Consider the following 13,234-nt stretch of genomic DNA (forward strand, 5'->3'; position numbering starts at 1 on the left):
AACCTGCTCTAGCTTGCTGCTCCAGAACGTACTACAAGACTCCTTCTGGACTCTTTTTCCCATCATGCCATTCGTGTCCCTCCCTCTTAAAGTGGCAGTTTACAGCACAGGCACAATTCCAAATGTAAAAACAATTCCAGAATCTGGATCCAGATCCGGATCAGCACCATTCTCGGGGAGGACCGAGCCACGGACAGAACCTTGCTTCTGTAAAAATTTCAAGTCGATTGGGTTACTAGTCTTTGACTTATGTGCTCGGACAGACAAACAAATAGACAAACAGACATACAAACGCACCCAATTGCAATACCCCTGGCTCCGCTTCGGCGAGGGTAAAAACCCCAAAACTTAGCTGAGTTCAACAACGGCAGAGAACGGAACGGCTTCGCCAACGAGCAGGGACTGGAACGGAAGACAGGCACGGGAGACATCCGGGTGATCTGGTGGTTGGAAGGCCGGTGACCGAGGGACTATAAGCAGTTGGGGAATTGGATGATTGATCACAGGTGTGTCTGCTCTGCCGCTCCGTTCTCTGCCACGCGCACTGACAAGAGAGAGGGAGAGAGGGAAATGAATGAAATGACAACCCAAGGAAAAAACCCAGAACCCCAACACTGTCTGTACATGAAAACCAATGGTAATACTCTACAATATACACGATCGTTAAAATAAACATGGTCAGTCTGTATATCCTTATACCAAACATGAATCTCAAGGTAAAATGTACATAACATTAAACTTACATTTCATAGGCCAATATACATACAAAGAGTAGTGATTTATTTCAAGTAGCAGCCAAGTGAAGTCAATTAAGAAATACGAACAATTATTTGCAGTGCACCAGTTGACTGTTAAATTCTATGACTTATTGTATTTTAATTATAGAAAAATATTGTCAACCGCTTTGTTCTTTCCTGTTAAGTACAAAAACAAAACATTTTCGGATTAGGATAAACCTATTTGGAGCCCCTGAGTTTGATGCCAGCATTTCATGAAAGCCACAGTCTGGTTTATGTGGAAGCATCTGTTGCAACACATGAGCTGACTGGACATCTTTTCTGATAGTCTGCCTGGCATTTGCAGACTTTGACAGAATATGCGTCATCCATTGATCCTGTAAACACAAAATGACCGTTTTGATTTGGGTTTGATGCTAAACACTGAAAACACAAACAGAGCCATGTGATCTGGCCGGGCTGGGCAGAGTCCCCACAGTCTCCCAAGAGTCCAGCTGAGGGTCATATCTCTCAATGCTTTGCAGATAAGACCCTTTTGAGTTGGAGTATCCCCCTGTTACATAAATAGAGCCATTTATCACTACAGTGCCACACTCCATCCTCCTCTCTTTCATCACTGCTACTGGTCTCCATTCATCTCTCTCTATATTATAGCAGTCTGTGGCGGTCGTCTGTCCTCCCATCAAATACAGCACATTGTCCAGAGACACAGAACACAGCCCGTAATCTGAAAACACAAGAGTTCCAATCAGAATACAACGTTCAATGCATTTTATTCCTATCTTTTTTTCATACTCATACCTGGATGAGGAATTATTGTAACGATCCTCCACTCATTAACATCTGGTCTGTACACTTGGATTTTCTCATAAGTGCAGTTTCCTCTGTATCCATAGTGACCTCCACTGACGTAGATTTGCTCTCCTATTACACAGGCAGTGGCATTTCCTACACCTTTAATGAAAACAGTGGTTTACATTGTCATTTGATCAATCACACCTCTCCATAAATATCCTATAATATACTTTTTTGTATTAACATATTTTTCCATTCCTATCTTTGTTTGGAGGTTTATCTGCCATACAAGGCTCAGGAATTATCACTTAAAATCAATTTCTACAGTGCTGGGGTTAATAAACGGCCTAAATACAACCAGAGCTGTGAATAAATCGCACTCATGTCAACACAAAAGCATGTTTTCTTTAACTGTTCTGCATACCTTGCATCATTTTGGCCACAGGGAACCATTTCTTTTTCAATGGATCATAAAATTCTGTCTCTCGCTCTGGAGCTCCTCCTCTGTAGCCTCCGATGGCATAAATGCAGCCGTGCAAAGCCACAGAGCAATGGTAGTATCTAGCTGTGATCATGGGGCAACCTTCACGCCATTCGTCATAGTCGCAGTCGTAAACAGAAACTGTGTCGAGAGCCTCAACAGTGTTTGTCCTGTAACCGCCGGTTACATAGATATGTGCACCAAGTAGACTGACACTGTAGCTCTCTCTTGCATGGTCAGGCATGGCTTTTCCTTGCACCCAATTGTTGCTGTCAGGATCCCAGATGTGGACTTCACAGAGAGGGTGCCAGTAGTATCCACCGATGACATACATGTTGGGTGACATTTTTCTTTTTGCAGACACCTCCTTGCCGTTGCACCTTGAAGCCTGGACGATCAGTGTTTTAAATTTCCCTTCACTGCGCACGTCTAAATTGGCCTTGAAATAAATGTCATCGAGGTCCAGGTGGATGGAGTGCAATAGGTCTGCAGCATGGCGACCACGATTACCCGAGTCATGTGTTACCCATTTGGCTACAGCTTCTATCAACGCTTCATCGGTCTGGAAGGTGAGATTCACAGCCAAAAGGGACCTGATCTTCTCCTGATCCAGCTCCAGGAACTCCTCCTGCTGAAGGAGATCTGTGAATCTGCTCATCATCAGTCTGCGGGCCTCCCTCTCCAGGCGTGGGCACAGGTGCAGACGGGCAAAAGCGTGCATCCCCAGGCAGTTGTCTACATCCAGGAGGCGAATGAGAACATTCTCGCATGATTGCTTCACAGAGACGAACTGCAGGAGGTCCGCAGCCTCCAGCAGGCTCTGCACGTTGCTCTCACTGATGCAAATCCGAGCCGAGTACACGAAGCCCAGCAGAGCACGCAAAGCCCCGCAGTCCACGCCACTCAGTTTGATGACGCTGCTTGACCTCTCCTTCATTGGAGCAGTGAACATGACTTTAAAGTAGGGGCTGTGGGCCGACAGGAGCGCCTTGTGGCAGTGGAACACCTGTCCGCTCGCCCCGCATTCCAACGTGACGTCGGTAAACAGGCCACACCTGTAGAAATGCCCGAGAGCGTCCAGCAGCTCCGTAGCGTGGTCTCCATCGGTGAAGTCGTACGTGAAGACGCCGGCTTGCTGGAGCGACATGGTGTCAGTTCGTCTTCACTCGCTCTGCAGGAGAGAGCAAAGTCCATCAAAGTTCTCGTAATCGCAGGACTGCTTGTAGAAAGTATTACAGTACAAGTACAGTAAACAGTAGCACGTGTTACAGTACAAGTACAGTCAAACAGTAGCATGTATTACAGTACAAGTACAGTCACACAGTAGCATGTATTACAGTACAAGTACAGTAAACAGTAGCATGTATTACAGTACAAGTACAGTCACGCAGTAGCATGTATTACAGTACAAGTACAGTCACACAGTAGCATGTATTACAGTACAAGTACAGTAAACAGTAGCATGTATTACAGTACAAATACAGTAAACAGTAGCATGTACTACAGTACAAGTACAGTAAACAGTAACCTGTATTACAGTACAAGTACAGTAAACAGTAGCATGTGTTACAGTACAAGTACAGTCAGACAGTAGAATGTATTACAGTACAAATACAGTCAAACAGCGTGTATTACAGTACAAGTACAGAGCATTTCTAAAAAGTCCTTGCGGTCTTGTTTCCGTTGAAAGTCCTTCGTACATAAATCATCGACATTTAACAATACAAATAAAACTAATGTTAAATTACTCAATTAATGCAAAGTAACAATAAAATAAAAAGACACATAATATGTACAACGTAGACTGTGGTCTTACCGCTCAGTGATCCCCGCACGTCACCGCGCGTCTCCTGGACAGACAGCCCGATCCTATTTTGGTATTTGTGCGCAGCGCCCCCCCCCGTGTCTAAATATAACCGTCCCCCCACTCTGTCCCGTGACGCGCATTAGTGAAACCGAAGCATCAGACACACTGAAGGAGCATCACCTGCACAGGAGACGTCACTATTTCACTATCGGTGCTCTCGTTGCCATGGCAATCTGAAGGATTATTGCTCATCCTGTCGGGGATTACCAATAATCCTGAGTTAAGAAAGTTGACTCAATGTTTGCACAGAGAGAAAATGGCCTTTGCTATTAGAGAAATGTACTTAAAACAGTTTAGAACAGAATTAATTATCTCCATGTCTCTTCTCCTGGGTCGTCCTCTAGTCCTGTCCTTTGCATCGTCCCCCCTCACTACGTCCATGTCTCTTCTCCTGGGTCGTCCTTTAGTCCTGTCCTTTGCATCGTCCCCCCTCACTACGTCCATGTCTCTTCTCCTGGGTCGTCCTCTAGTCCTGTCCTTTAGATCGTCCTCCCTCACTACGTCCATGTCTCTTCTCCTGGGTCGTCCTCTAGTCCTGTCCTTTGCATCGTCCTCCCTCACTACGTCCATGTCTCTTCTCCTGGGTCGTCCTCCAGTCCTGTCCTTTAGATCGTCCTCCCTCACTACGTCCATGTCTCTTCTCCTGGGTCGTCCTCTAGTCCTGTCCTTTAGATCGTCCTCCCTCACTACGTCCATGTCTCTTCTCCTGGGTCGTCCTCTAGTCCTGTCCTTTAGATCGTCCTCCCTCACTACGTCCATGTCTCTTCTCCTGGGTCGTCCTCTAGTCCTGTCCTTTAGATCGTCCTCCCTCACTACGTCCATGTCTCTTCTCCTGGGTCGTCCTCCAGTCCTGTCCTTTAGATCGTCCTCCCTCACTACGTCCATGTCTCTTCTCCTGGGTCGTCCTCTAGTCCTGTCCTTTAGATCGTCCTCCCTCACTACGTCCATGTCTCTTCTCCTGGGTCGTCCTCTAGTCCTGTCCTTTAGATCGTCCTCCCTCACTACGTCCATGTCTCTTCTCCTGGGTCGTCCTCTAGTCCTGTCCTTTAGATCGTCCTCCCTCACTACGTCCATGTCTCTTCTCCTGGGTCGTCCTCTAGTCCTGTCCTTTAGATCGTCCTCCCTCACTACGTCCATGTCTCTTCTCCTGGGTCGTCCTCTAGTCCTGTCCTTTAGATCGTCCTCCCTCACTACGTCCATGTCTCTTCTCCTGGGTCGTCCTCTAGTCCTGTCCTTTAGATCGTCCTCCCTCACTACGTCCATGTCTCTTCTCCTGGGTCGTCCTCTAGTCCTGTCCTTTAGATCGTCCTCCCTCACTACGTCCATGTCTCTTCTCCTGGGTCGTCCTCTAGTCCTGTCCTTTAGATCGTCCTCCCTCACTACGTCCATGTCTCTTCTCCTGGGTCGTCCTCTAGTCCTGTCCTTTAGATCGTCCTCCCTCACTACGTCCATGTCTCTTCTCCTGGGTCGTCCTCTAGTCCTGTCCTTTAGATCGTCCTCCCTCACTACGTCCATGTCTCTTCTCCTGGGTCGTCCTCTAGTCCTGTCCTTTAGATCGTCCTCCCTCACTACGTCCATGTCTCTTCTCCTGGGTCGTCCTCTAGTCCTGTCCTTTAGATCGTCCTCCCTCACTACGTCCATGTCTCTTCTCCTGGGTCGTCCTCTAGTCCTGTCCTTTGCATCGTCCTCCCTCACTACGTCCATGTCTCTTCTCCTGGGTCGTCCTCCCTCACTACGGCCATTAGAATCAGAATCAGAATCAGAATCAGAAGTAGTTTATTGTCAGTGAGGGTTCAGACTAGGAATGTTTCTCGGTGAAGTCGTGCTACATGTAACAGTAATGACAAAATACAAAAACCATACAAGTACAGACACATCAGCAGGAGTGGATACACGGATGTGTACTAGCAGCAGTAAACTAGCGTAATCACGCAGTGCAAATGGAACAGTGCAAGTTGTCAGTTACGAAATGTTCAGGAGTCCGGGACAGAATTATTAATTGCTCAGGAGTCTTACAGCCGAGGGGAAGAAGCTGTTCTTGTGGCGGGAGGTTCTGGTCCGGATGGACCGTAGCCTCCTGCCTGAGGGGAGAGGGTCAAAGTCCGTGTCCAGGGTGAGAAGGGTCGGCTGTGATCCGACCTGCACGCCTCCGAGTCCTGGAGACATGCAGGTCCTGGAGCGATGGCAGCTTGCAGCCGATCACCTTCTCCGCAGCACGTCCATGTCTCTTCTCCTGGGTCGTCCTCTAGTCCTGTTCCCTGGCAGTTACGTCCTCAGCATCCTTCTACCGATATAGTCCTTGTCTCTCCTCTGGACATGTCCAAACCTCAGCATCCGTCTACCGATGTGCTTGATGTTTAAGAATGCAACGATTTTATTTTATTACGTGAAAACACTGAGATAACAAAAATGACCCAAGAGCAATTTGATGGTAAGTGTACTTTATTCTACACGTTAGCTACGGAACAGTTCATTCAGTCGTACTTCAAAGTGCATTTGATGCATCTAAACACTGGAATGTTGCTGAAATCAAGTTTTAAATTGTATGTAGATAAGTTGTTAGTTGTAAACACACACCGGCTGCCGCCTAAATGGCGAGCTGTGCAGCTTCCTTGACTAAAGGCTTCAAGGCACTGAGGTCACCCAGGAGAGAAGACAAGCCGACACAGCACCAGCCATCCCCAGAGCGAGCTGCAGGAGCGCTGTAAGACTCCACCTCTATTCCCTCAGTGGCCAGCAGCCCTAAAAGGATCAATGGAGTTCAGGAAACTCATATCAATACCACATCACAGAAAGGTAAAGGTTCAGATCATCGGCGTATTGAAGTAGCTGCTGTAGTGTTTGTTTGAAATATTTTAATGCAACAAATGTATGATAAAATACCAAGAGCTATACTAAGGAACTCATTGATTGATTAGGGTTATTAGTTATTTATCATTACATTATTACATTATGTTCTGGTTTTTAGGACTTTGTAATAACACAAGCAGTTTTTCTAAATGAAAACGCACCTTTACCTTCAATTAGAAACTGAAAGGATCCATTTGAGACAACTGTTGGTGTACATTTTGAATCTCAAGGATTTAAATATTAATATAATACATTTAAATAAGTTTACTTGACAATAAAGCAGGAACTAGTTGAACTATTTCTAACTTCCTGGGTAACAGCATCATCTGAAAGGTTCTCACCAGCCACTGAGGACAGCAGCTGGGGGGCCGCGGGGGCCCTGCAGAACAGCAGCTTTCCGGTGAGAGAGACCGGCTGTCTGAAGACGCTGTCGCACAGCTCCAGTAAGACTGGCGCTCCACCTTGAAGTGAGCCACTGGCTCTGTAGCTGCAGCCGCTGGCCGTGACCTGCACCCGACACACGCCGCCAGCCAGATCGCCAGACGGGCAGTGGCCGTGGGTCACCTGGGGATCAGATCACATGAATGAGATCTTCTAGAAAGACACGCATCACTGCCATGTGCTTGTCAGAATAAGCGGCTGCACCGTGACTCCAGACTCCTCAGCGAGACGGAGTACGTTAACAAGATTTGGACAACAGCCAGGCTGCTTCAGCAGGCCCATCAGTACCGACGCCGTCATGTAGCCAGCGGAGGACTTCATGCAATCCCCTTAAAGAAACCAGAACATGGGGTGAGGGTTAGCTACGGAAATGTTCTCCAGCCTCAACGATCAGCTGAAATTCATCTTTCCATCACAATATATCTTTATATTAGAGACACAACAACTCACAGCTGGTTTATTTGTGAAGTTTGGTGATGCTAAATTAGAATGTAGATGTAGAAGACGAGCACCCTTCAGGCTCACGCCCAAAATCACATTTCCACTTTACCAATAGCAACGGTGGTTAATGTGGGTTAGATGTGGTGAAGAGGGTCTTCATCGTCTGCCTGCTTAAGAATCAGTCCAGCTGGTTCTACCTTGAGTAGTGACTTGGACTCGGCTGAACGGTTTCTTGGACGTGTTGCAGGACTGCAGCACGGCTCCAACAGCTTGTCCAAGTCTGCTGACTTGGTGACAGTCCTCGGAGAAGGCGCTGGCCAGAACCTGAGCGTTCACCTACGGGAGGACCGCAAGGAGCAAAGAGTGCTTTCACAAATCTGGAAAGCAGATAGCGTGTCTGTCTCCGGAGTCGGCATCGATGCGTTTGCGCTGACAGTGCAACCTCTCATCTCACACTGACGGTGCAACACACGAGAGATCAAACAAGCACAGCCACACTCTTTGACGGTGTCTACTTTCAGATGCATCGAGACTAAAGGATTCATCAGTTAACTCTTGAAACAATCTAGAAACGTTGCCTGAACATGTGACATGACTCATTTGCCAGCTGCTAAATTATTTTACAGCCATTTTCCATTTCCATGATAAGTGGGCAAACCTGATCTGAAACCTGTCTTATGATGGATAGCCTCGATAGATGGAACCGGCTGCTTGTCTTCAAGATAAAAATCCCCTTTGTAATTATTGATCTCCACACTAACCAGCAGGAATGGAGGGGCGGAGCTGTTACAGCACTTGTCTCCACAAGAGCACAAGAATGCATCCACAACAGAGAATAATGTTATAAAGGGGCAACGGTGGCGCAGGTGGTCGCCCTATGATCGAGAGGTTGGCGGTTCGATTCCCGGCTCCAGTGTGCCCGCTGTTGTGAGCGAGTGAATGTCGGTGGCGGTCGGGAGGGCCGATGGCGTAAATCGACAGCCTCGCTCCCGTCAGATGTGGCTACAGTAGTAGCTTCACCACCATCAAGTATGGAACGAATGAATAATGAACAATGTAAAGCGTCTTTAAAAGCGCTCTATAAAACCAACGCATTATTATAATCAAAGTTTTGATTCACAATTAAAGAAAGTTTCAGCATTTGTCTCCACGACGATCAGTTTACTTATCAATGGAAGATTTTCTCAGCCAGTAAAATCAGTCGATATTCCTCTGAGCCATTTAATGAAAGGACTCAATTACTGCCCAAACTTTAGAACCGGTACTTGACTAAGAAGCAGAACTTACTGCTCCAACCAGCTTCTTGCCCTTCACCATGTCCACCATCTGCAGAGCAATGTCCTCCCCACAGCGAGCCTGCGCCTCCGTCGTACTGGCGCCCAGGTGAGGACAGCTGAGGACATTGGGATGGTTCACCAGAGAACGGTCCTTCGGAGGCTCCTGCAGACAAACGTGAACAAGAGGTCAGCTGCAGAGCGAAGGACATGCTCTGTTGACGTTAACGCAAGACGTAAGAAGAACCATATTAATACCAAATCAATGCATAGAAATCCAGGAGACAGCTTCTCTCTAATGTAAATCGTACAAATAGGAACTGCTAATAATCTCTTTTGAAGGAATTGATCAGTAATCTAATTCTCTTTTTTCACCAACTCAAATGAGCGTTACACAAAACGCCATCCTCCCTTGATCTCACCTCGACGAAGACGTCGAGCGCCGCGCCTCCACACCGCCCAGACTCCAGAGCTCGGAGGAGAGCAGCCTCATCGATGATGCCTCCTCGTGCACAGTTCACCACCTTCACTCCGTTCTTGCATTTAGCAAACGACTCATCGTTAAGCAAACCTTGGACAAAGACGTAGATTCCACAAGTTACACAAGCAAGTCATGAGAGCTGCGTTGTGGTCAGGAGAGCCCCCGCCCAGCTCACCGACAGTGGAGGGCAGCAGAGGGGTGTGGACAGTGATGTAGTCGCACTGAGGCCAGAGCTGCTCCAGGTCCATCTGCTCCACCCCCCAGCCGGCCGACACCTCAGGAGCAGTGATGGGATCGTAGCCGATAGTCTACATCAAGAAGACCATTGATCATCGTGCGTGTTACCCGATAAAGTGCCCCCCCATCTCTGAGGAACGCTGAGTCATGATGTCGTTACTCACCCTCATGCCAAACGACTGCATTCTCGTGGCCACTTCCTTTCCTATCCGTCCGAGTCCAACGATTCCCAGAGCTTTGCCGTAGAGCTCTGTACCCATGAACTGTAACAGTGGAAAGGGTTAAATGCAGCCGGATCCAGTGTGGGTTAGGGCTAGGGGCCCCACCAGGCAGCAGGGTTAGGGCTAGGGGCCCCACCAGGCAGCAGGGTTAGGGCTAGGGGCCCCACCAGGCAGCAGGGTTAGGGCTAGGGGCCCCACCAGGCAGCAGGGTTAGGGCTAGGGGCCCCCCCAGGCAGCAGGGTTAGGGCTAGGGGCCCCACCAGGCAGCAGTGTTAGGGCTAGGGGCCCCACCAGGCAGCAGTGTTAGGGCTAGGGGCCCCACCAGGCAGCAGGGTTAGGGCTAGGGGCCCAACCAGGCAGCAGGGTTAGGGCTAGGGGCCCACCAATGGAGCCGGGTCAGGGCTAGGGCCCCCCCCAGGCAGCAGGGTTAGGGCTAGGGGCCCAACCAGGCAGCAGGGTTAGGGCTAGGGGCCCCACCAGGCAGCAGGGTTAGGGCTAGGGGCCCCACCAGGCAGCAGGGTTAGGGCTAGGGGCCCAACCAGGCAGCAGGGTTAGGGCTAGGGGCCCCCCCAGGCAGCAGGGTTAGGGCTAGGGGCCCCCCCAGGCAGCAGGGTTAGGGCTAGGGGCCCCACCAGGCAGCAGTGTTAGGGCTAGGGGCCCCACCAGGCAGCAGGGTTAGGGCTAGGGGCCCAACCAGGCAGCAGGGTTAGGGCTAGGGGCCCACCAATGGAGCCGGGTCAGGGCTAGGGCCCCCCCCAGGCAGCAGGGTTAGGGCTAGGGGCCCCACCAGGCAGCAGGGTTAGGGCTAGGGGCCCAACAATGGAGCCGGGTTAGGGCTAGGGGCCCAACCAGGCAGCAGGGTTAGGGCTAGGGGCCCCACCAGGCAGCAGGGTTAGGGCTAGGGCCCCCACCAGGCAGCAGTGTTAGGGCTAGGGGCCCAACCAGGCAGCAGGGTTAGGGCTAGGGGCCCAACCAGGCAGCAGGGTTAGGGCTAGGGGCCCCACCAGGCAGCAGGGTTAGGGCTAGGGGCCCAACAATGGAGCCGGGTTAGGGCTAGGGGCCCCACCAGGCAGCAGGGTTAGGGCTAGGGGCCCCCCCAGGCAGCAGGGTTAGGGCTAGGGGCCCCCCCAGGCAGCAGCAACCTCCTTGTGCGTCTCACCTTTTTGCGATCCCACTTGCCGTCCCTCATCGACATCACAGCTTGTGGAACATTTCTGAAAGCAGAATGGGAGGGTTAGGGTTAGGGTTAGGGTTAGGGTTAGGGTTCACACGACCGAGCTGAAAGTTGCTGGTTGAGACTCCTCTTGCCTTGAGAGGCTCATCAACAGGGCGCAGGTCAGCTCAGCAGCACTGATGGAGTTCCCGTTCGGAGTGCTGGACAGAACGAGGTCCGGTTAACGTCCCTCATGTCGAACCCAAACATGTCCCCCGACCGCAGACTCACTTCATGACGATGATACCCCTTTTGGTGGCGGCGTCAACGTCCACATTGTCCACGCCCGTCCCGGCTCGCCCAATGATCTTAAGCTTGCTCGCAGCATCGATGACGTCAGCCGTTACCTTCGTGGCCGACCTGACCACCAGGCCGTCGTAGTCCTGAACGGAGGACAGGAGAGAGCGACCGGATATACGCAGTGGACACAGCTGACCTTAGACGACCTCAACGACTGCAGGCCCAGTTCAAGCCTCGACTCACAAAGCTGAGAATTAGTTTGTTTTTCACGACCACAATAGATGAAAGAAAAGCGAGGGAATAAACCTCCTGAATCAGTCGTCACGTCTTCCCTCCTTCCGTCTGGACCCACAAGCCATTCGTTGGTCATCGTTTATCCGGATCGGTCATTCTGTCAGGCCTTCAGTCTAAAGCACCCCTCCACAGCGCCCCCTTGCTATTATCTGGATAATAAATTCACTTTTAAACCTCATCTCAGTCTGCTTCTGGGCGCACATTAAAAACACTTTCAAACACGCAACTTCACTGTTGATGAAAATTCCAAAAACTGATCAATCAATTGAATTTGTATCCAGTTCCTGTTCCAAACAGGCCATCTCTGCCCAAACCCAAACCCACAAGGGGCACATCTGTATTACAGTACAAATACAGTAAGCAGTAGCATGTATTACAGTACAAGTAGAGCCACACAGTAGCATGTATTACAGTACAAATACAGTAAACAGTAGCATGTACTACAGTACAAGTACAGTCAAACATCCTGTCTAAGAGGAGCATTTCTAAAAAGCATTTCTTGTTTCCGTTGAAAGTCCTTCATACATAAATCATCCACATTTAACAATACAAATTTAACAATACAAATAAAAATAAAACCAATATTCAATAACTCAATTGATGCAACGTAACATTAGAAAAACAAAAATAAAATGATTTTACACCCCCGATGCAAACTAACAATTAATCTAAAATAAATTACACCACTGATGCAAAATGACAACGAATGGCAATAGATAGATTACATAAATTACAATAAATTAAGAAGACACTTAATATGTGCAACGTTGGTGGACAAAGGGGGGGGGGGGGGGGTTTGATCCGGAGAGAGTCGTGATGACTATCTCCGTTTCTGTCCCCCTAAAAGGTGTACAGGGTTCCGATGCTACATCGATCTGTAAGGGATGAGTGACGTCAGCTGACACACGGCGGCGCCTTTACCTTGATCTCAGCGAGCAGCTCCTCCTTCTTCATGCTCGGCTTCTCCGTGACGTGGATGCCGTTGGCCTCCAGCAGCGTCCTGCAGCGCGGGTCGACGCTTTCGCTGATCAGAACCGTCTTGATGGAGACCGGGGCCATCTTGAGACTCTCTGCTGCCGGGATGGAACGGGAGGCTCGAATGGTTGTCCGGCTTGAAGACGGCCCCTTTTATAATAAGCCCCGCCCCCTGTGTCTCCTGCTCTGACGTAGGCAGCAGGGTGGAGGAAGGAAGTGTGCGTACGTCGTTGTTGGTGTGTTGGTGTGGGCGGAGGGAATCATCTTGTCCTCGCTTCAACTCTTTGTAACTGATTTGTCTTATAACTATGTTTGTGTAGACTAGAATACTCAAACAAGTACCTTCATTTATTTGTATTCTCCTTTCATGGGGGGGGGAGGGGATCCTGTGAGGAGTCAGAAACATGTCAGAAATTAAATATTGACAGGCTGTATTGATCACCTGATAACCATCGATTTTAGTCACATCTCACTGTCAGTCATGATATTTGTTTTATCAGTCTTTGTTGGGCTTTCCTTCACCTTTAAGAGAAATGCATCAAAAACATAAAACCCATGAACCTTCTTATATAGTTGGTCACATTCTGAGGAAGAAATATCTTGACATAAATCTGTATATTTACATCTATTAGATTCATCTGTATTGATGTTCATTAATGTGCACTGTCCCTATCAAATAAATGAAAT

General features: G+C 49.1%; 2 protein-coding genes across 2 annotated transcripts; both read right to left on the minus strand.

Moving 5' to 3' along the window:
• Positions 1-777: 777 nt before the first annotated feature.
• On the minus strand, positions 778-3,160 carry klhl23 (kelch-like family member 23). The gene is made up of 3 exons (XM_068746404.1): positions 1,957-3,160; positions 1,539-1,691; positions 778-1,464 (listed from the first exon to the last, which is right to left on the minus strand). Exons 1-3 carry the CDS (start codon positions 3,158-3,160, stop codon positions 1,154-1,156), a joined length of 1,668 nt encoding a protein of 555 aa, XP_068602505.1. The 3' UTR covers positions 778-1,153.
• Positions 3,161-6,338: 3,178 nt separating this feature from the next.
• phgdh (phosphoglycerate dehydrogenase) lies at positions 6,339-12,631 on the minus strand. The gene is made up of 12 exons (XM_068746663.1): positions 12,494-12,631; positions 11,270-11,421; positions 11,134-11,199; positions 10,985-11,039; positions 9,769-9,867; positions 9,543-9,675; positions 9,309-9,457; positions 8,900-9,052; positions 7,810-7,948; positions 7,376-7,500; positions 7,072-7,294; positions 6,339-6,622 (listed from the first exon to the last, which is right to left on the minus strand). Exons 1-12 carry the CDS (start codon positions 12,629-12,631, stop codon positions 6,468-6,470), a joined length of 1,587 nt encoding a protein of 528 aa, XP_068602764.1. The 3' UTR covers positions 6,339-6,467.
• Positions 12,632-13,234: the final 603 nt, after the last annotated feature.

This window comes from Brachionichthys hirsutus, chromosome 12, assembly GCF_040956055.1.
Source record: "Brachionichthys hirsutus isolate HB-005 chromosome 12, CSIRO-AGI_Bhir_v1, whole genome shotgun sequence".
Taxonomy (NCBI): domain Eukaryota; kingdom Metazoa; phylum Chordata; class Actinopteri; order Lophiiformes; family Brachionichthyidae; genus Brachionichthys; species Brachionichthys hirsutus.